The sequence below is a fragment of the Pseudophryne corroboree genome, chromosome 4 (genome assembly GCF_028390025.1).
Source record: "Pseudophryne corroboree isolate aPseCor3 chromosome 4, aPseCor3.hap2, whole genome shotgun sequence".
Taxonomy (NCBI): Eukaryota; Metazoa; Chordata; class Amphibia; order Anura; family Myobatrachidae; genus Pseudophryne; species Pseudophryne corroboree.
Window position 1 is genome coordinate 826,749,381 of NC_086447.1, and position 24,104 is coordinate 826,773,484.

At 44.6% G+C, this 24,104-nt stretch overlaps 1 protein-coding gene across 2 annotated transcripts in view; it reads right to left on the reverse strand.

Annotated features, from left to right (window-relative positions):
• The window catches only part of MACROD2 (mono-ADP ribosylhydrolase 2), a 3,123,444-nt gene that overhangs the window by 2,145,209 nt on the left and 954,131 nt on the right, over positions 1 to 24,104 (reverse strand). For both annotated transcript variants that reach the window (XM_063918531.1, XM_063918530.1), the window contains exon 4: positions 9,961 to 9,990. In XM_063918531.1, the coding sequence (XP_063774601.1) occupies positions 9,961 to 9,990 (30 nt within the window). The remainder of the gene's footprint in view (positions 1 to 9,960; positions 9,991 to 24,104) is intronic.

The window sequence follows — 24,104 nt, forward strand, 5'->3', positions numbered from 1 at the left end:
TGGTATACATTTATGGTTGGTGATTTATAACAGATTATAGTAGTTTTACATGATGCATCTTGCTGAAGGTTTAAAGTCAAAGCATACTTCCTTTTGTTACTGTAGTCATGTGCTTGTAGCAATGGCAGGCTGATATGTGTGGTTCTTGTGATGATTCATATAGCATAGCCAGCATACCATATGCTCTGGTTATTGAGATACTGAGTTTGTTTGGAATGTGAAATTGAATAAGATGGTTCTAGGAAGTTGGATTGGAATGTGGAATAAGATTAGTTGGTTTGTAAGAAATGGCTGCTGCTGGGTGTTTTCCCCTCCCCCTTTGAACCATGTGTTGCAGTCTTTGGAATCATGGGAGTTTTCCCAAAATGGAGTCTAGCTTCTGTCCCATGCGGTACCATTGTGTTGTTGCTGGGTGTTGTGTATATAGGGACAGCCAGTATGGGTAAGCTCAAGTATTCTCTCCACAAAGATTCTCAGCATTGACTAACTGCGCAGCAATTGTTCCTCACATGTGTAAGTTTCTCTGCAACCATATTGTCTTATTGTTATTGTTAGCCATTCTCTCTCCCCCTCTCTCTCCCCTCCCCCTTAAACGTACTTGTGTCTTTATTGTATTATATGTTAGTTACTTGGTTAGATATTCTATGTTATTTTGGTAGTGTATAGCTTGTATTGTATTATTCTTTTTGAACGTTCATTCTCTCACTAAAGGCGTTAGAACCTTAGACCGGTATTTGATTGATTATTATAAATGCATAAAGGTTCTCAGAGCGTCATAGTCGCTCATACAGCTTTTAAGCTAACAAGGTTACACTGCATTACATCTACACATTATCACTGCACAAATGTTTACAGTATAAGTACATTCCTTAAGGTATAGTTAAGGGCGTACCCTTGCGGTACTTTTTGCGCCAATTGCGTACTGTGTTCTTTAACCTTTAACGTGTTTTTAATAGGACAAATATTATAGACATTGTCACCACTTATCCACTACCCTTTCTGTGAAGTAATTTTTCCTTAAATTTCCCCTGAACCTCCCCCCCTCCAGTCTCAATGTATGCCCTCGAGTTCTAATACTTCTTTTCCTTTAGATTGATGTATGTTAAATGTACTAACTGTATACTGCCATATGCAAACATGCTAATCAAATGTTATCTTGAATATACCTCTATATAGTCAAAACTCTGGCATGTACGGTAGTATGACAGGAAAGGCTCTGCCTCACCCTACCACACATCACCGTTAAGACCGTTGTGACCAGCGGGCGGCAGGAGGGCCCCATGTGGCCTATTATACTTCACCTGCGGGCCCCTGCTCCTATCTACTATATTGTCAGATGCGCTTGGCATAGATTGTAGCTTTGTAGATCACTTCAGAGGCGGAACTACCGCCAGTGCAACCAGTGCGTTGCACTGGGTCCCGCCACTGTCCAGGGGCCCAAAGCATGTAATGAGTCAAACTAACTCATTACATGCCGCTGTGTGCTGCGGGCAACCGCTGCCCGCAGCACACAGCCGCCCGGACAGAGAGGAGAGGAGCGCAGCGGTACGGGGGAGAAGGAGGAGGAGGGAGGTGGAGGAGGGAGCCGCAGCAGCGCTTTGCTACTGGTTGAGGCGCTGCTGCTGCTGTCCCTCTGCTTCACTATAGGCTGTCTTCCGAGAACAGCCTATAGTGAAGCAGAGGAGCAGCAGCAGCGCCTCCACCAATAACACAGCGCTGCTGCGGCGCCCTCCTCCACCTCCCTCCTCCTCCTTCTCTCCTGCCCGGGAATCGTGATCTGCCGGAAGCTGCACCGAGGAGCCTGAGCTAGCGGAGAGGGTAAGTATAATTCTTTCTTTCTTTCTTTCTATGTGTAAAAAGGGGGACTCTGCCTGCCGCAATGTGTAAAAAGGGGGAATCTGCCTGCCGCAATGTGTAAAAAGGGGGAATCTGCCTGCCACAATGTGTAAAAAGGGAGAATCTGCCTGATGTAATGTGTAAAAAGGGTGAATCTGCCTGACGTAATCTGCCTGCCGTAATGTGTAAAAAGGAGGAATCTGCCTGACGTAATGTGTAAAAGGGGGAATCTGCCTGACTTGATGTGTAAAAAGGGGGAATCTTTGCCACAATGTGTAAAAAAGGGGAATCTGCCTGCCATAATGTGTGAAAAGGGGGACGCTGTCTGCCGTAATGTTTAACAAGGGCACGCTGTCTTCCGTGATGTGTAAAAAGTGTACGCTGTCTGCCGCTATGTGTAAAAAGGGCACGATGTCTGCCACTATGTGTAAAAAGGGCACGCTGTCTGCCGTTATGTGTAAAAAGTGTACGCTATCTGCCGCTATGTTTAACAAGGGCACGCTGTCTGCCGTTATATGTAAAAAATATACGCTGTCTGCCGCTATGTGTAACAAGGACACGCTGTCTGCCGTTATGTGTAAAAATGGGACGTTATGTGTAAAAAGTGCAAAAAGTGCACGCTGTCTGCCGCTATGTGTAAAAAGGGCACGCTGTCTGTCGCTATGTGCAAAAAGGGGGACGCTGTCTGCCGTAATGTGTAAAAAGGGGACGCTGTCTGCTGTAATGTGTAAAAAGAGGAATCTGTCCACCGTAAGGTGTAAAAGGGTCTCTACCTGGTGTAGTGGTGCTACTGTGCTGCGTAATTTGAATAATGGAGACTACTGTGCACCGTTTTATGAATTGGTATTATTTTGTGGCCACACCCCTTCCCCATGAAGCCACGCCACTATGTATTTTTGCGCACGCCTACGGTGCGCACTGCCCCTGTTTTGCATTCAGGGGTGGGGCTCCGATGCCGTTTCTTGCACACAGTGCTAAAATGTCTAGTTACGGCACTGTTGCTAGGTATCCATTTCTCTGGCCCTCAGCAGGTCTCCCTCACCAGATCCTCTCCAGGGGTGAGGGGGTGGACTTGGATGGGATGGGGGGGGGGGGCAAAGCATTTTGTCACACCTGGGCCCACCGCTCGCTAGTTCCGCCACTGGATCACTTGTCTGTTTTTTAACTAAATTAATTTTTTTAATATTAATAATAATAAACTTGATTGAGCAGCTTTCATTCTGTATATTACAGTTTTCAGATCATTTGCTGGAAGGAATACTGACCCCTGTATTGCCATATGGAAGGATCCTCTGCATTTTATTATTATGTAGGATACCTGGCTGCAGAGTGCTGGGAGAGTTTGTGTCTCTTTTTTTCTTTGCTTCTCGAGATAAACCCCTCCCTTGCAAGCTGCTGTGATGGGCCAATACATTGATTGAGCAGTTTCCATTCTATGTATTGATTTAATGTATTACTTAGATCAGTGGTTCCCAAATGTTTTTGAATCACTGTACCTTGGAGCATCAGAATTGTTTTCATGGCACTCCTAGGCGAATAGTTTTTTTATTGATACATTTTGAGAGACATTTTAAATTAGGTAAATTATGTTGATAGGTCACCCTTAGGTTCAGTTGTGTGGTGGGAGACAAGATTCACTTCTGTTTGTCCACATATTTTTATGATTGGCAGCCACCAGCACAGGTTTAACCTATTACACTGACCATAATTAATTTGAATTGGTCCTGGACCACCACTCCGAGGTACCCCTGCAAGTGCTCAAGGCACCCTAAGGTGCCACGGCACACAGTTTAAGAACCACTGATTTATATTAAGGTTAATGTGCGTCCCTTTGTCAGATCTCGGCTAGTGGCTAAATAGCCATAACTAGGCTACAACTGGGTTTTTACAGCTCAGTAGGGAGGTGCTGACAATACCGCAGGCTACGCTGAGCTGGGCAAATACTTATGTGTCCAGGCGCAACATTAGCACCTACAAGTTTAGACTGGTGCAAGGGCCCTGAGGGGGGGAGGTTGCTAATAACCAGGACTCTTGGTGTGGCCTATTCCAGCTGCTGAGGGGACATTTATCTCCCTTTGCAACGTGTGGCACCAGGCATAGTATTTTCCCTTTTATTTTCTGCAGGGGGTGTGGTCTCGACCCTCAGATTTCACCATGTCCCCTTCAGTACTTGGGGGGTCTGAGTGTGAAGATGACGACAACTCTGCACAATGGTGAAAATACATTCCGCATATCCAAAGTGATAGCATTTGTGATCAAGTGGCATTCAACTAAAATACTACCAATAAAGCACTAACAACAATATAACATTCACTGTGATAAGAAAAGAAAAAGCTACTATTGTTTAATCAGCAAAGTAAAAATGAGCTCGATCAGTGAAGGATTAAAGCTTGGTCTTCATTTATAACGTACCAAAGCTACTAACAGAGAACAACTATAAAGTATTACAAGTGATGGGCCTGCCCCATAATACAGTATTTTTGGCACCTAATCCGCAGATATGCGGAGGCTAAATTAGTTAACCATGTCCCCTTCACTCCGGAATGGGCGATCCTAGGGATATTTGACCCTAATCAACGAATAGCTCTGGAATGTAAGAAACTCCTACTCGCCCTTAGTGCAGCTGGGAAGAAAACTATATTACAAGGCTGGTTAGATAGTACACCACCACAAATACCTTTATTCTTAACTAAACTTAACTTCATTTTTAGGATGGACTGGATGGAGACACTGTTACATAAAGACAAAATGGTGGAAAAATTCTTTCTAATGTGGGAATCCTGTATAGCTACATTACCTCTTTCTACTAGAATGCAACTTCATCATAGCTTAAAGAATACTGTATGGTATCTCACAAGGTTGGCGGTACAGGATCCGGCTATTGCTCTACTTTAACTCCCCCCGGGCTCCGGGCGCAACTTGTACTATACAAATTTATACTGCATTGTATATCCATACCGAATCTTAGCTTCACTGGCCTCTTTCGCAAATAATGACATGTTTAAGTATATTTTTCCTTGCACTCTCCAGTTTTTTGTTTTTTTTTAATTCATAGACAATTCTCAACAATCACATGTAACATAGAAACATAGAAACATAGAATTTGACGGCAGATAAGAACCACTTGGCCCATCTAGTCTGCCCCTTTTTTTATTTTATCCTTTAGGCAATCTCAACCCTTTTTTAACCTTAATTCTTTGTAAGGATATTCATATGCCTGTCCCAAGCATGTTTAAATTGCCCTACAGTCTTAGCCTCTACCACCTCTGATGGGAGGCTATTCCACTTATCCACTACCCTTTCTGTGAAGTAATTTTTCCTTAAATTTCCCCTGAACCTCCCCCCCTCCAGTCTCAATGTATGCCCTCGAGTTCTAATACTTCTTTTCCTTTGAAGAATGTTTCCCTCCTGAACTTTGTTAAGACCCTTGATATATTTGAAAGTTTCTATCATGTCCCCCCTTTCCCTTCTCTCCTCCAAACTATACATGTTAAGATCTTTTAGCCTTTCCGGGTAAGTTTTGTGATGTAGGCCATGCACCATTTTAGTTGCCCTTCTTTGTACACTCTCTAATGTATTTATATCCTTCCGGAGATAGGGTCTCCAGAACTGGACACAGTATTCCAGATGGGGCCGTACCAATGACCTATACAGTGGCATTATCACTTCTTTTTTCCTGCTACTGATTCCTCTCCCTATGCAACCAAGCATCTGGCTTGCCTTTCTCATTGCTTTGTTGCATTGCTTTCCTGCCTTCAAGTCACTTGAAATAGTGACTCCTAAATCTCTTTCCTCCTCAGTAGTTTCCATTATAGTACCCTTGATACTATACTTAGCCTTTGGGTTCTTGAGACCCAAGTGCATGATTTTGCATTTTTTAGCATTAAACTGTAGTTGCCACGTTCTTGACCATTTCTCAAGCCTACCTAGGTCATTAATGATTTGTTTGACCCCTCCCGGTGTGTCTACCCTGTTGCATATCTTTGTATCATCTGCAAAAAGGCATATCTTCCCTTCAATACCATCTGCAATGTCACCAACAAAGATATTAAAGAGAACTGGACCAAGTACAGATCCCTGGGGTACTCCACTGGTAACATTTCCCTCCATAGATTGCACTCCATTAACTACGACTGTCTGTTTCCTATCCTGCAACCAGGTTCTTATCCATTTAACTGATTTATAATCCACCCCCAGGCTTTCAAGTTTATTTAGCAGTCTGCGATGTGGGACAGTGTCAAATGCCTTACTAAAGTCTAGATATGCTACATCTACAGCTCCCCCTTGATCTATTATTTTCATCACAGAGTCAAAAAAGTCAATAATATTTGTTTGGCATGATCTCCCACCAGTAAATCCATGCTGTTTTGGATCCTGTAAGTTGTTTGATTTAAGATATTCCACTACTCTTTCTTTTAATAGTTTTTCCATTACTTTCCCTACTACTGATGTAAGGCTTACTGGTCTGTAGTTACTTGCTTCTTCCTTGCTTCCACTTTTGTGCAGTGGAACTACATTTGCTCTTTTCCAGTCCTCTGGAATAGCACCTGTATTTAGTACCGGGTCATGTATTGAATGACATGACCTGTCAATCTATTGTTTGTAATTTCTTACTGTTTTGTTTCTCTTTTATAATGCCTCAATAAAAGAAATATTAAAAAAAAAAAAAAGTATTACAAGTGAAAAAGATATTTCTGCAGCGCACAAGGGGCACACAGTATATATTCCTACATGTTTTGTTGCTTGAAATAACGAGGAAATGTATATTGTAATGGATCAGCGCATGGAGAGGTTTAAAGACTGGTGACCTGCCTGGAAAACACGCAGAAAGCAATTTAAATCCTGCCAAGAGTCACAGACCATTTCAGTTCCTTAAATTGTTACCTTAAGAGCACCGATGACCCCAGCACTAGTGCACTAAAATTTACATGACAACAAAGAGATGTGTTGTGCTGGAAAGCTATGCAAGTAGTTTATGTAATGAACAGAGGAATAGTTAGATGTATCAAAGTAAAAGAAATATGGCTGTAATAAGGGCTCTTGAGTCTTGAAACAGAAGAAAGGCTAATCGCATATAAAGATTCAGTCGTTCTGAATGCTGATAATACATTAGCTTCATACTAGCGTACTCCTTGATGATTTGGGAGTGGAAGTCCAAGGGTCACGTGTGTGTGGGATGGGGAACGCTGATGGTGATTGTGAGTTTGCCCTCACAACTTCTCAAAAGTGACACACTTGGTCTTGTTCACTGCTGCACAATAACAAGCATTGCATCCTCTCACAGTGGGGCGGGATCTGATAATGTCAACAGTGTCCTCATGACCACCATGAAAATTGGGACTCAAAGGGGTGACGGACTCTCCCCGGAGCTTGTGATTATTACGGACAAACCGTAAGAATAGACAAGTATGATTAGATTACAACCAATCAGTCCTAAGCTCGACCATATTTGCTTACTGTCCTGAAGTATCCAGGAAGGTTCGCATTTAGTTGGAGTCTGCCTAGAACGTGCATTTCTCCCTGAATTCCGGCCTCTAACAGGATGGAAATATTTAGCAATAATGTAAACTGCGCCACCTCATTGCACACTGAGGAGCTGATGTTACAACTGAAGGCAATTACATCTAAATTTGCAGACATAAAAGGCGTTCACTAAAAAAAAAAAAAGCACAATTGTGTAAATAATATGGACATTTGCAATAGTCGCAAGATGTGTGCTAATACTCACCAGAAGCATATGCCATTTTGGAAACATTTATTTTGGTAACAATATACAAATTAAGACATTTCTTGCAGAGTCAGAGTTAGGTGCATTAATGTTCCTAATTATATACCCACAAAACATGATGTTATTATGGGTGATGGGAATATTTGATTGGGATTCAAGTGCTATAGAAATCGCATTTCAGTAAGTTGTTCACTTTGTAACTCCTCAGATATGGTGGAAATCAAGTGTTGGCCTCAATACTTCTGCAGAGATGACGTTTCCGCCTTCCACGGGCGCTGTATTCTGTACTCAGCATTTCTGTCAAAAGTACAGTATAAACTTGCACACTCACACAAGGGACACATGCTGGGTGGTTCAAGGAGTGGTCTGGAAGGGCTGTTGCCCAGGGTGCTGCAGCCTGGGGGTCTGGTCACAGTCACCACGCTGGCACTTTATAGTCCGATAGCACCTGCCTGCTGTGATATAAATCCGGATGTGCTTCTCCTTATTCTTTCCAGAATGCCAAGCGTGACATCATGCCTGTCATACTGGGAGGAGCTTGGTTAGAGAGAGGAGATTACGATCTCCTCAGGCATAACACACACCGTGGCCCACCAGTCTGTGGGGAGCCACTTGGTGATTAATTTTGATGATGACTTTAAAGTGGCTCCTGGCGATCAGGAAAAAGTAAAGTGATCTTCATTTGTACCTATGTGTCTCTTTGTAGCTACTGCACACACCATTTACAGAATGGAAACAGCCGTGATGCACAGTGAGACCCGCTGTAGCCCACCAGATATGGGTCACAAGATCACTCTCTGGCAGATCTGCCCTATTACTTAGGCAACACCACCATCTGAACATGGCACTGGCCCACGCAGGCAAAATCCACGAAAGGAAGATTTGTGGATCTTGATAATTATTGTCCTTATAAAAAAAAAGGACCGCTCCTGCGGTGGCTGGTGGAACTATTTGGAATATTTAATAGATACACAATTCTGCCCTTAAGGGGGGGTACACACGTAGCGACTTTTGCTTCAATTCTAAGCAATCTGACTAGATTGCTTAGAAATGAAGCACACATCTCTCTGTGTGTATGCCCCATAGTGATGCGCGGCCCCTGTGAGTCCCTATCGCCAGCTCTAGATTGGCCTACATGCAGGCACAATCTAGTCAGATCGCTCCCTTCACCACTGGGTGAAATGGGCGTCCCCCACATCTCCCCCCCTACACATCTCTCCCCCCGCGCTGTGTGCTGAGCGGGGGGAGAGATGTTTGCTGAGTGTTCTGTGATAGATCGCTCAGCACACATCTCTACTATGTGTGCACCCCCCTTTAAGCATGCGGAAATATCTGTTTGTTTCTGCATATTTTAATAGCAGAATGGATTAATAAATATGCCCCTAAATTGTAAGCAGGTTGGACTTGGAAGTGACAATTTCATCCTTTACAGTTTTCTAGTTGAATCCTCAATTCAGCAAAAGTAGACGCAGACTGATATTGCAGGGTCAAAATAAAACACAGAATGGAAGTGCAAACGCCTGGCCGCAGATCGTTTTCATGATTTGCCTTTAGTACGTATTTACCTACTGACTATACATTCCGAGAGATGTCAGAATTTTGGGGACTTTTTGGCTCCGACATACTGCCCACTTCACATGTGTTTTTAGGCGTGATTTGCATTGATCGAGCCATCATAACCCTGCACCGCACTGTATAATGCAGTGAACAGAAGCTTTGTATGGGGGTATGGGTATATGATGACGTGGTCATGATGCCACACTTCCCACCTGGCTACTCCCTCCTGAATTATCCTGGAGTCATTTCATTGAAAATCAGCAGGTATTCTTTAGTGTTAATATAATTCTAAGGACAGAAACCCAGAGAGTGAAAGCTTAGTATAAATATGGAATACAGTATCTACTGTACAGTATTTTAGTGCACCTCAATGCCTCCAGTTCATTGGCCATTCTATAATGGGTGCATGTGTGTGGTGCACACGGGTCCCTGGATATAGGGGGACCCACACTGCAGCCATATTATACTTACCTTTGGGAGTCCCGCGCCTGGCGCTGCAGCATAAATCTCAGCCAAAATGGCTGCTACGCATGTGCATCCGCTACGGGCACCAAGTTTCCAGAGACCTGCGCATGCGCAGGAGACTCCTGAACAAAATGCCGGAGACTTCTGCGTCGTAGAGAGGAGGGTGTTCACCCGGAGTCTGCACACGGTCCTCCTCTGTTAAAATGCCCCTGCTCCAGTTACAATACATTATACGCGACAACCTTCAAATTGCTACAAAACATTCTTGATGATATCTCTATAAGTGATACATGAATATGGCAAATAAAATATCATTTTCAGGGCTACTGTAATTACTAAATACTGTATATAACAAATAATTAAAACTGACTTACCTCCACCACCTCCAAGAAGACTTGCGTTTGCTGAAAATAATAATAGAAAAATATGTTAAAATAACTGGATTAAACAACTAAGCTTCAATACGCAGAAGAAGAAATAAGTGACCACCCTACTGTAATTGCCTTTATCATTAGCAGGATGGTACATTTCAATTTCAAACATGGAAGCATGGAGTCTGTCAGTGATATGCAACAGCTTCCCACTAGATATATTATTATATATATAGTATATATATATATATATATATATATATATATATATAGTTGTTGTTTTTTACCATACCTTAATTATTTTCACAACCTATGCATCAACAGTTTCATGTCCCACGTCTTACTATGAAGCTTAAAGTATTTAATTAAATTGCTGTCAAGATTCAACATTTTCACAGCACAGTGTCTTTTGAACAAAATCTCACATTATCTAAATACCAACCCGCTATGTGTTCTTTGAAGACATTTAGTTTGGAATGAGATTGGAGAAACTAGTAGTATAAGGCAGAAAACAGGATTAATTAAGTATGACAAGGAAAGGAAAAACACTTTCAACTTAAGATCTAGTCAGAACGGGAACTCCTATGCAGATCTCAGTTACTCACCCTGATAGGCATTTTTGCCCTATTGAAAGAACCATATGTGATATTCTTGCTAGAAATACAGTAATTGCAGAACGCACCTTAACATATTAAGTCATAACATATACAGATGTAGCCACGCTTATTGTGGCTACATCCACATCCCGGCGTGCCAGGGCGATCGCGGGCACATCTGAGACGTGCGTGCATCATAGATGCGCACACGCCCCATTCGCATTAATGAGAGCGTATCTGTGTGCTGCTTCGGCACGGCTAGATGCCAAGTGCCCGCCTGCGATATAGCCATGCTAGATGAGTGATTGCAAAAAAATGCCCACATAATCGTATCTCACACTCACTATTGGATTCACAACCTAATTTAACCACAGTTAAAGTAAACCAAACTCTTTCCTGTATTAGCTGTAGTGTTATAAAAGTAAAACCTATCTGTAACATGACTTCTTAAGAACATAAAGACAGAACATTATTAAATGAAAGTCACCATCACAATGTTTATTGACTGAAAATGGTAAAAACACATTGACTTACTGAAAATACAAATGCAATTCTTTTTCTTTTGTTTTTTTTTTTATAAATATGATTAAAAAAGAAACAGTAGTAACATATAAATCTGCCACCTGGGAAAGGATAGACGATATGGACAATTCATCAATAGTAGCAGGGACACCAAATCCAAAAAGTTGCCATTCCTATAAGAGTTTTGGTATAGTGATAGCAAAAAACTACAGTATCACTACACTTATGGGGCTTACTAATTGTGCATGCATGCCAATCTGGCATTGTATGCAAATATATAATTTGGGCATAGTGAGAGGGGAGAAGCATCCCAGCCTACTAGGATTGGATAGAAAGGTCCCTCTCCGGCCGGGCGTTTTTACTATAGACTGAATGAACCAATACCATCTAAGGAAAGTGTTAGCTAATTGAGAAAAGCTCTGGAAAGCTTACTGAACAGCCCCACATCACCATGCCCATTGAGAACTAGAAGAACGGCAGTTCTTTAACATAACAAGTAAGTGAATGACAGACATATATGTTATATTCCAGGCCTTAGAAAAATTATAAATGGCAATTACATTTCAATTAGTCATGATCCTGTGAAGACATTTTGCGTGCTTTTTAAATTAAGAACAACTTAGATCTGGGTGCAAAGGAAAGAGGAAGCTGCAGAGAGACAAAGAAAAAAAATACAAGACAAAAAAAAAAACACAAAAAAAAACCATGCAGGCAACTTTGGGAGCAACTGCTACTACATAATAAATGGTGGTGGTCTACCATCGGGGTTGGACTGGCCCACAGGGGTACAGGGGAAACCACTGGTGGGCCCTACTGCCTGGGGGCACACCCCCTCCTCTAGGGATCAGGTTCCAGACTGTGCTGTTACTAATCTAGTACATTATCACGCATGCACAACAGTATTTACTGTATATATTTTTCTAGGGGACCAACAATTGCAAAATGGTTAGGCAAACCAATGTGGCTGCTGGGCACAACCCTTCTAGAGACTGGCCACACCCCTAAACATGGGCCCCTACCACTGTATTCCTCCGGTGGGCCCTACATGCCCCTGTTTGACACTGTCTACCATTGCTTCTCTTATTTCAAATAATGGTATTTCCGCTATATACTGTTACAGTACACTACTGGAGTAGTTAATCCAGAAATTAATCCAGTGCTATTTCTCAAGATCAGGACTTTATTATTATTTCTGCAGATCAAAGGTGAAATGGTTAGAGAACAAACATAGGCTGGACCTCAAGGACTTTTGCCTATTTTTTTGCAACAATGCCAACTATTTCACAACTACATTCAGGTATGTACAGTCTCTATGCCAGAACACTCAAAAAGTATTCAATATCTCAAGAACCAGTACAGAAGGATGTGTCATTTGTTGGAGGATATTGTGCCACAATGCAATGTGTACACTACACCACTTGATTATATAATTATTGAACATAATTATTACGACCGTTTAACTCTTAGATAGGTGTCTGTCTGAAAGTACTGAACAGAAAATTGTTCTAGGAAACTATTATAGCCCTGAAAGTAGACTGATGTTGCTGCAAGTCACATGTAAGAACTTGTTGGGTCTTAGTGGCACTTTGGAATTGGTATAAGGGTGGGCTAGCATATAGGGGTATATTATAAGTATTCTACTGTAGAAGTGTGTTGGCTGCATATTGTATACGCTAGTTTTATTTTTTGTCTGGGTTGGTTAAATTAGGGCACACCACAAACCAGCTATCTGAATGTAGTTGTAACTAATGCAAGATATAAATGTATCCTAGACACGGCTGGAGCTACCATTGTGTGGATCTGGGTGATCGCTGATGGCACTAATAGTTAGAGGGCACTTAAAATACAGTGTATGAATATAACACAACCAATTTTTGTATATTCCTGTGGTGCCCTACACAGAATGTCACAGAGGACAAGCAGCAGACAACTTGTTACCCATGAATCTGTGGGCTGCTGTTCCTTTAACATCAGTGATGGTCAGGGACAGAAGCGCTAAGCTATGATGTCACTTCTCAGCACCACTGTGCCTGACTACAGAGAGCAGGAGATGTTTCCAATTGGAAAGGTAAGAATTAGAGGGAAAACCTTACAAGAAATAGGGGCACTGGATTGGGCAGTGGGCACCAAGTGTTTTATAGGCCCTGACCCTAGTCAAAGCCAGGGCCTTAACTAGGGGCATGAGAGGCATGCGAGCGGTGCCTTCAAACAGAGCTCAGGACTTTGGGGATGGTACCGTTGCTGGCCCGCTGTCTCTACATCCCACTATCAGTATCACTGCCACAGTAACCTTTGGATGCTCCAGACATGCACACTGCAACCTGTAGAGCAGAGCTGTTCTTCTCAGTAGCCCCATCCACTCATGCTCTCAGGTGGTGTGGCCGGCACATGGAGCTATAAAGCTATGTTACGGCGCAGGTTATAGCAATGTAAGTAGTTAAAGTTGCAATATGGCTTATAGAAACCAGTTACTGTATATAAGTCATCTATCGTTGAACAAACCCTGAATAAGAGTGTGAATAAAATGTTATATTACTGGGTTCTTGTATGGTGCCTAAGATCTATTTTATCCAGCAATAGACTCCGTAAAAAATTGAAGGCTCAGAGCCTTCTTTCAGCGAAAATAAAAAAGAACACAATGTATGCCGTTCTACTAACATGTTGGCATTTTACAAGCATGACCAAATGCCAAACCCTGCAGGTAATGATGACTATGCTCTGAAATTATACAGATAAAATGTGATGACACGTCCAAGATGGGAGCTGATTTCACAGACAGGATTATATTTCAAATCAATATTACCAGCCAACTAAAATGCTCTTTGTGGAATTTATATTAAATATATATATATAAACCAGGTTTTTCCTGCATTAACTTCTTTTTGAAAACTAACTGTAGTTGGTGGCCCATGTTATGTATGATAACCAAGTGGTTTGGCTAAAGTACATATTGCACTTCATTAATAGATCTCATCCAAACAAGAAAAGCAGCAAAAGAAAAACATACAGTAAAAAGGATAAGTCCCGGCTCAGTAATCAGTCATATTTCAACTATGTACAGTTTTGGCAATACCTGTTGTGACAGCACCACATAGATGGAGTACAGTCCAACTCACTTTATTTCCACCTCAGGCAGGTTACACAATGCATGCAGGTTTTGCAGGTCAGGTTTTACTGGCAGTCTTACAGCAGCAGCACAACATTCCAAGTACTGATAAACACAAGTAGTACAGATTCCAAATGTCTCCTAATGTAACCCCAACCTCCAACCTATCACCTGGCCACTTGCTGGCATCAGGAGCAATGATCTACTAAACAAACACACTTTTAAAGGAAGCAGACTAGTTGTAGTAATTAGCCCAGCTGTGGCTTACAACAGACTCCGCTAAATCTCAGACTGGATTCCAATAACCTCTTGCTGCTACTCCAATCCTGGGGGAAAAAAATTCTGATCCTCTGCCATCCAGATCAGTATCTGCGATGAGTAGAAAGAAGTGCTCCGTGGAGTATGTTAAGAAATAGATGTTATCAAAATGTTAAGCAGGGAAAATGTAATTAATGAGATACCCTTTATAGGCTAACAGAATAGATTTAATTTGCAAGTTTCCGTTCAGTTCACTTTGTCTTCTCTTGCAGCCTGTTTTTCAAATATTCTCTCGCTGTTTAATTGTACCTTATTTCTGACTAGTTATTTTATCAATAATAATGCACTGTAATTTAACGATTAATGAAATGCAGATTCCATTACACAAGAACAGCACGGATGGTGTTGTGGTTAGCATTACTACCTCACAGCACTTAGGTCGTTCGTTCAGTTCCAAGTCTTTGACCATCAGTGTGGTGTTTGTATTTTCTCCCTGTGTTTGCCTGGTGGTTCAGTGTCCTTCCACAGTTCAAAAATAGGATTTTAATTACCTACTGGTAAATCCTTTTCTCGTAGTCCGTAGAGAATGCTGGGGTCCATATTAGTACCATGGGGTATAGACTGGTTCCTTGGGAGCCATGGGCACTTTAAGAGTTTAATAGTGTGGGCTGCCTCCTCCCTCTATGTGCCTCCTACTCAGTCTAGAAACTGTGTCCGAGGAGACAGACATACTTCGAGAGAAGGAAATACACAGATAGTGGTGAGATTCAAACCAGCTCACACATAACAAGGCAAACCAAGATAACTAGCTCAAACAAGTCAGCAACAGCTGAACAACAGTACTTAACCAAGTAACAATGCAGTACTTAACCAAGTAACAAGGTAGTACCGGACCATGTAACAACTGCAGGATAACGAAGCGCTGGGTGGACACCCAGCATCCTCTACAGACTACGACAAAAGGATTTACCGGTAGGTAATTAAAATCCTATTTTCTCTTACGTCCTAGAGGATGCTGGGGTCCACATTAGTACCATGGGGATGTACCAAAGATCCCAGGACGGGAGGGAGAGTGCGGAGGCTTCTGCAGAACCGATTGACCAAACTTTAGGTCCTCAGAGGCCAAAGTATCGAACTTGTAAAACTTAGCAAACGTGTTCGACCCTGACCAAGTAGCCGCTCGGCAAAGCTGTAAAGCCGAGACACCCCGGGCAGCCGCCCAGGAAGAACCCACCTTACGAGTAGAGTGGGCCTTAACAGATTTTGGACACGGCAATCATGCCGTAGAATAAGCATGCTGGATAGTGAACCTGATCCAGCGAGAAACCGTCTGTTTACAAGCAGGATACCCAATCCTGTTGGGATCATAAAGGACTAAGGGGGTCATTCCGAGTTGATCGCTAGCTGCCGTTGTTCGCAGCGCAGCAATCAGGCTAAAAATCTGCATTTCTGCGCATGCGTATGGGCCGCAGTGCGCACGCGCGACGTACTTTCACAAAAAACTATGCAGTTTTACACAAGGCCGAGCGACTCTTTTCCGCCGCTCTGTTGATCGGTGAGTGATTGACAGGAAGTGGGTGTTTCTGGGTGGTAACTGACCGTTTTCCGGGAGTGTGCTAAAAAACGCAGGCGTGTCAGGTAAAAACGCAGGCGTGCCTGTAGAAACGGGGGAGTGGCTGGCCAAACGCAGGGCGTGTTTGTGACGTCAAAGCAGTACTAAACAGACTGAAGTGATCGCAAGAAAGGAGTAGGTCTGCAGCTACTCTGAAACTGCTTGAAAAATTTTTGGCACTGTTCTGCTAACCTTTCGGTCGCACTTCTGCTAACCTTAGATACACTCCCTGAGGGCGGCGGCTTAGCGTTTGCACTGCTGCTAAAAGCAGCAAGCGAGCGATCAACTCGGAATGAGGGCCTAAGAGAGAGTCTGACTTTCTGTGACGAGAAGTTCTCTTCACATAAATCTTCAAAGCCCTCACAACATCCAAGGACTTTGAGGTAATTGAGGAGTCAGTAGCCACTGGCACCACGATAGGTTGGTTGATATGAAAAGCCGACACAACCTTTGAAAGAAACTGCTGATGCGTCCTGAGCTCAGCTCTATCTTCATGGAAAATTTAATAGGGGATTTTGCAGGACAAAGCCCCCAATTCAGACACACATCTAGCAGATGCTAATGCCAACAGTGTGACCACCTTCCAAGTGAGAAACTTGACCTCAACCTCCTGTAAAGGCTTGAACCAATCCGACTGCAGGAACTGCAACACCACGTTAAGATCCCAAGCTGACGTAGGAGGCACAAAGGGAGGCTGGATGTGCAGGACCCCTTTCAAAAAAGTCTGAACCTCATGGAGGGAAGCCAATTGTTTCTGGAAGAAAATGGACAAGGCCGAAATCTGGACCTTTATGGAGCCCAAACATAGGCCCACATCCACTCCTGCTTGCAGGAAGAGGAGAAACCGCCCAAGTTGAAACTCCACCGTAGGAAACTTCTTGGATTCACACCAAGACATACTTTTTCCAAATGCGATGATAATGTTTAGACGTTACTCCTTTCCCAGCCTGGATCAGGGTAGGAATAACCTTGTTCGGAATGCCTTTCCGAGCTAAGATCTGGCGTTCAACCTCCATGCCATCAAACGTAGCCGTGGTAAGTCTTGATAAGCAAACTGCCCCTGTTGCAGAAGGTCCTCTCGAAGAGGAAGAGGCCTTGGGTCTTCCAGCAGTAATTCCAGAAGATCCGCGTACCAAGGTCTTCTTGGCCAGTCCGGAGCAATAAGGATCGCCTGAACTCTTGTTCTTTTTATAAGTTTGAGAATCCCTGGGATGAGTGGAAGTGGAGGGAACACATACACCGACTGGAGGAACCACGGAGTCACCAGTGCGTCCACCGCCACTGCCTGTGGGTCTCTCGACCTGGAACAGTACCTGCAAAGCTTCTTGTTGAGGGGGGAGGCCATCATGACGATTTGAGGTACGCCCCAAAGACTTTTCACCTCTGCAAACACCTCAGAGTGGAGGCCCCACTCTCCTGGATGGAGATCGTGTCTGCTGAGGAAGTCCGCTTCCCAGTTGTCCACACCCGGAATGAAGATCGCCGACAGCACCAGCGTGTGCCTTTCTGCCCAAAGGAGGATTTTTGTCACCTCTGACATTGCGGCTCTGCTCTTCGTTCCACATTGTCGGTTTATGTAGGCCACCGTCGTTAGATTGTCCGACTGCACCTGAATGGCCTGATCTTGTAGAAGATGTGCCACCTGTCAAAGTCCATTTTACAGTGTTGGAAGGATGGATCCCAGACTTGACCACTTTCCTTGGAAGTTTTCCCCTTGGGTGACCGCGCCCAAACCTCTGAGACTTGCATCCGTGGTTAGATGGATCCAGTTCTGAATCCCAACCTGCGGCCCTCAAGAATGTGAAGCATTTGTAGCCACCAAAGGAGTGAAATCCTGGCTTTCGTCGACAGACGTATCCTCTGGTGCATGTGTAGGTGAGATCCCAATCACTTGTCTAGGAGATCCAGTTGGAAGGACAGTGCATGAAATCTTCCGTACTGTAGAGCCTCGTAGGAGGCAACCATCTTCCCCAGAAGGTGAATGCACTGATGAACCGATACCCGGGCTGGCTTCAAGACATCCCGGACCATTAATGGTATCACCAACGCTTTTTCCACTGGTAGAAACACCCTCTGCACTTCTGGAATAGACTCTTCTGGAGAAGATACATAATTTGCAGCACAAAGTACATAGTAATGTGAGATATATAACATACACACACACAGGAAAATGTCAGACACAGTTTCCCCCAAGTACCTTCAGAGAAAGACAGAGTTAAGGAGCCAGCACACACAGCGCCCCAGTAGGCAGTTATAGAATAAAAGCCTTGCGCTGACTGAGTAGCCTTAATAGACTACACAGTACACTAATGTGATTAAACACTCCCCCCCCCCCTTCTATAACCCACTGGTACCGCACAGGATAGCTGGAGTTATGTAGATTAAGCGCTCTCTGTCAGCGTCTCTGTGGTGTGAACTGCAGGGAGATAATGGTGCTGGTGGAGGCTGGATCCGCTCTGAGGAGAAGCTCTGCCCCCTAAAATGGTGCGTCTTCCCGCACCTCTAGAGATTATACTGGCCTGAGGTAATGGTTGCTAGCAGCAGTACAGTGTCCCTGATAGCTTCTGTGACCAGTGTAAGGGTATTGCGCAGGCCCAGGGCGCCCCTCACAGTGCCGCACAACAGTACCTCTGAGCCCTACGGAGCGCAGTATCAGCGCTGCCCTCCCACCCTGATGCCGCCATTCTCACCGGCTCCAAGCTTGTCGAGGCGCCGGCGTCCTACTCACCACCGACGTCTTCTGGCTCTGTTAGGGGGTGGCGGCAGTGCTGTGGGAGCGATCGGTCGCCTCGGGGGCTTGCGATCGACACCCTCAGGAGCTCAGTGTCCTGTCAGCGGAGATAGGGGCCATTAACCTCAGATGGTTGGATCCTACTGCCCCCCTAAGTCCCACGAAGCAGGGAGACTCTTGCCAACAGCCTCCCTGTGCCTAACTCTTTAATAAAATGATAAAACTAAAAGAACTCCTAGGAGCTCCCCTAGCTGTGACTGGCTCCACCGGGCACATTTTCTAAACGGAGTCTGGTAGGAGGGGCATAGAGGGAGGAGCCAGCCCACACTATTAAACTCTTAAAGTGCCCATGGCTCCCAAGGGACCCATCTATACCCCACGGTACTAATGTGGACCCCAGCATCCTCTAGGAAGTAAGAGAAAACATAATGATGTAAACCTAGTGACTGATGCAAATAATTAACCTGTGTGTATGTGTGTTCATGTGAAATAAAAAGTATAACTTCTAATAACTAAATAAATAAAAATACAAGACAAATGCGGGGTACACATTAGAGCAATGTCGGTACAATATGCTGTTTCGTAACGACATATTGCCTATATCTCTCTGTGTGTACGGGGGATTGTCTGCTCCAGCAGTCGCCAGTGATGGATGCTTGGTTGGATGTTCTGGACGTCTAACCAAGCGTTGTCGCTAGTAGTCCTGTAGTATGCTAATGAAGGACAGAACATGTTTGTTCCGTCCTTCATTAGCATCGCCCCAGGGTGTACACACGATCTGGACTGACGGGGATTCGTGCTGACGTCGGAACGAATCCCTGTTGCTCTAAGGTGTACCTGGCTTAACAGCCCTAAATAGCATTTAATGAGAATCAAATCACGTCAATCAAAATTGAATTAAAATGATTGAAAATCGCTATTTTAAAATAAGAATTTACTTACCGATAATTCTATTTCTCGGAGTCCGTAGTGGATGCTGGGGTTCCTGAAAGGACCATGGGGAATAGCGGCTCCGCAGGAGACAGGGCACAAAAAAGTAAAGCTTTACTAGGTCAGGTGGTGTGCACTGGCTCCTCCCCCTATGACCCTCCTCCAGACTCCAGTTAGGTACTGTGCCCGGACGAGCATACACAATAAGGGAGGCATTTTGAATCCCGGGTAAGACTCATACCAGCCACACCAATCACACCGTACAACTTGTGATCTAAACCCAGTTAACAGTATGACAACAGAAAGGGCCTCTTAAAGATGGCTCCTTAACAATAACCCGAATTAGTTAACAATAACTATGTACAAGTATTGCAGATAATCCGCACTTGGGATGGGCGCCCAGCATCCACTACGGACTCCGAGAAATAGAATTATCGGTAAGTAAATTCTTATTTTCTCTATCGTCCTAAGTGGATGCTGGGGTTCCTGAAAGGACCATGGGGATTATACCAAAGCTCCCAAACGGGCGGGAGAGTGCGGATGACTCTGCAGCACCGAATGAGAGAACTCCAGGTCCTCCTTTGCCAGGGTATCAAATTTGTAAAATTTTACAAACGTGTTCTCCCCCGACCACGTAGCTGCTCGGCAGAGTTGTAATGCCGAGACCCCTCGGGCAGCCGCCCAAGATGAGCCCACCTTCCTTGTGGAGTGGGCTTTTACAGTTTTAGGCTGTGGCAGGCCTGCCACAGAATGTGCAAGTTGAATTGTGTTACAAATCCAACGAGCAATCGACTGCTTAGAAGCAGGTGCGCCCAACTTGTTGGGTGCATACAATATAAACAGCGAGTCAGATTTTCTGACTCCAGCCGTCCTTGCAATGTATATTTTTAAGGCTCTGACAACGTCCAACAACTTGGAGTCCTCCAAGTCGCTAGTGGCCGCAGGCACCACAATAGGTTGGTTCAGATGAAATGCTGATACCACTTTAGGGAGAAAATGCGGACGAGTCCGCAGTTCTGCCCTATCCGAATGGAAGATTAGATAAGGACTTTTATAAGATAAAGCCGCCAATTCAGATACTCTCCTGGCAGAGGCCAGGGCTAGTAACATAGTCACTTTCAATGTGAGATATTTCAAATCCACCTTTTTCAATGGTTCAAACCAATGGGATTTGAGGAAATCTAAAACTACATTTAGATCCCACGGTGCCACCGGAGGCACCACAGGAGGCTGTATATGCAGTACTCCCTTGACAAAAGTCTGGACCTCAGGGACAGAGGCCAATTCTTTTTGGAAGAATATTGACAGGGCCGAAATTTGAACCTTAATGGATCCCAATTTGAGACCCATAGATAATCCTGATTGCAGGAAATGTAGGAAACGACCCAGTTGGAATTCCTCCGTCGGAACCCTCCGATCCTCGCACCACGCTACATATTTTCGCCAAATGCGGTGATAATGTTTCACGGTGACTTCCTTCCGTGCCTTAATCAAGGTAGGAATGACTTCTTCTGGAATGCCTTTCCCTTTTAGGATCTGGCGTTCAACCGCCATGCCGTCAAACGCAGCCGCGGTAAGTCTTGAAAAAGACAGGGACCCTGCTGTAGCAGGTCCCTTCTCAGAGGTAGAGGCCACGGTTCGTCCGTGAGCATCTCTTGAAGTTCCGGATACCAAGTCCTTCTCGGCCAATCCGGAACCACTAGTATTGTTCTTACTCTTCTTTGCCGTATGATCTTCAATACCTTTGGTATGAGCGGCAGAGGAGGAAACACATACACTGACTGGTACACCCAAGGAGTTACCAGTGCGTCCACAGCTATTGCCTGTGGATCTCTTGACCTGGCGCAATATTTGTCCAGTTTCTTGTTGAGGCGAGACGCCATCATGTCTACAATTGGTCTTTCCCAACGGTCTATTAACATGTTGAAGACTTCTGGATGTAGACCCCACTCTCCCGGATGAAGATCGTGTCTGCTGAGGAAGTCTGCTTCCCAGTTGTCCACGCCCGGGATGAACACTGCTGACAGTGCTATCACGTGATTCTCCGCCCAGCGAAGAATCTTGGCAGCTTCTGCCATTGCACTCCTGCTTCTTGTGCCGCCCTGCCTGTTTACATGGGCGACCGCCGTGATGTTGTCCGACTGAATCAACACCGGCTTTCCTTGCAGGAGAAGTTCCGCCTGGCTTAGAGCATTGTAGATTGCTCTTAGTTCCAGAATGTTTATGTGAAGAGACTTTTCCAGACTCGTCCATACTCCCTGGAAGTTTCTTCCTTGTGTGACTGCTCCCCAGCCTCTCAGGCTGGCGTCCGTGGTCACCAGGATCCAATCCTGAATGCCGAATCTGCGGCCTTCTAATAGGTGAGCCTTCTGCAACCACCACAGAAGTGACACCCTTGTCTTTGGTGACAGGGTTATTCGCAGGTGCATCTGCAGATGCGACCCTGACCATTTGTCCAACAGATCCCTTTGGAATATTCTTGCATGGAATCTGCCGAATGGAATTGCTTCGTAAGAAGCCACCATTTTTCCCAGGACTCTTGTGCATTGATGTACTGACACTTTTCCTGGTTTTAGGAGGTTCCTGACCAGATCGGATAACTCCTTGGCTTTTTCCTCTGGAAGGAAAACCTTTTTCTGAACCGTGTCCAGAATCATTCCTAGGAACAGCAGACGAGTTGTCGGGATTAAATGGGATTTTGGAATATTCAGAATCCACCCGTGTTGTCTTAGCACCTCTTGAGATAGTGCTAAAGCTGTCTCCAGCTGTTCTCTGGACCTTGCCCTTATTAGGAGATCGTCCAAGTATGGGATAACTAATACGCCTTTTCTTCGAAGAAGAATCATCATCTCGGCCATTACCTTGGTAAAGACCCGAGGCGCCGTGGACAATCCGAACGGCAGCGTCTGAAACTGATAGTGACAGTTTTGAACAATGAACCTGAGGTACCCCTGGTGTGCGGGGTAAATCGGAACGTGTAGATACGCATCCTTGATGTCCAAGGATACCATAAAGTCCCCTTCTTCCAGGTTCGCTATCACTGCTCTGAGTGACTCCATCTTGAACTTGAACTTTTTTATGTAGAGGTTCAAGGACTTCAGATTTAGAATAGGCCTTACCGAGCCATCCGGCTTCGGTACCACAAATAGAGTGGAATAATACCCCTTTCCTTGTTGTAATAGGGGTACTTTGACTATCACCTGCTGAGCGTACAGCTTGTGAATGGCTTCCAACACCCTCTCCCTTTCGGAAGAGACGGTTGGTAAGGCAGACTTCAGGAAACGATGAGGAGGATCCGTCTCTAATTCCAACCTGTACCCCTGAGATATTATCTGCAGGATCCAGGGGTCTACCTGCGAGTGAGCCCACTGCGCGCTGTAATTTTTGAGACGGCCCCCCACTGTCCCCGAGTCCGCTTGAGAGGCCCCAGCGTCATGCTGAGGTTTTTGCAGGAGCCGGGGAGGGCTTCTGTTCCTGGGAAGGAGCTGCCTGTTGGTGTCTCTTCCCTCTTCCTCTGCCTCGTGGCAGGTACGACAAGCCCTTTGCTCTCTTATTTTTGTAGGAGCGAAAAGGCTGCGGTTGAAAGGTCGGTGCCTTTCTCTGTTAGGGAGTGACTTGAGGTAAAAAAGTGGATTTCCCGGCAGTAGCCGTGGCCACCAAGTCTGATAGACCAACTCCAAATAACTCCTCCCCTTTATACGGCAAAACCTCCATGTGACGTTTTGAATCCGCATCGCCTGTCCACTGTCGTGTCCATAAGGCTCTTCTGGCTGAAATGGACATAGCACTCACCCGAGATGCCAGTGTGCAAATATCCCTCTGTGCATCACGCATATAGATAAATGCATCCTTTATTTGTTCTAACGACAGTAAAACATTGTCCCTATCTAGGGTATCAATATTTTCAATCAGGGATTCTGACCAAACTACTCCAGCACTGCACATCCAGGCAGTTGCTATAGCTGGTCGTAGTATAACACCTGCATGTGTGTATATATTCTTTTGAATAACTTCCATCTTTCTATCTGATGGATCCTTAAGTGCGGCCGTCTCAGGAGAGGGTAACGCCACTTGTTTGGATAAGCGTGTGAGCGCCTTGTCCACCTTAGGGGGTGTTTCCCAGCGCGCCCTAACCTCTGGCGGGAAAGGGTATAATGCCAATAACTTTTTTGAAATTATCAACTTTTTATCAGGAGCAACCCACGCTTCATCACACACGTCATTTAATTCTTCTGATTCAGGAAAAACTGTTTGTAGTTTTTTCACACCATACATAATACCCTGTTTTACGGTATCTGTAGTATCAGCTAAATGTAACGTCTCCTTCATTGCCAAAATCATATAACGTGTGGCCCTACTGGAAAATACGTTTGAATTTCTACCGTCGTCACT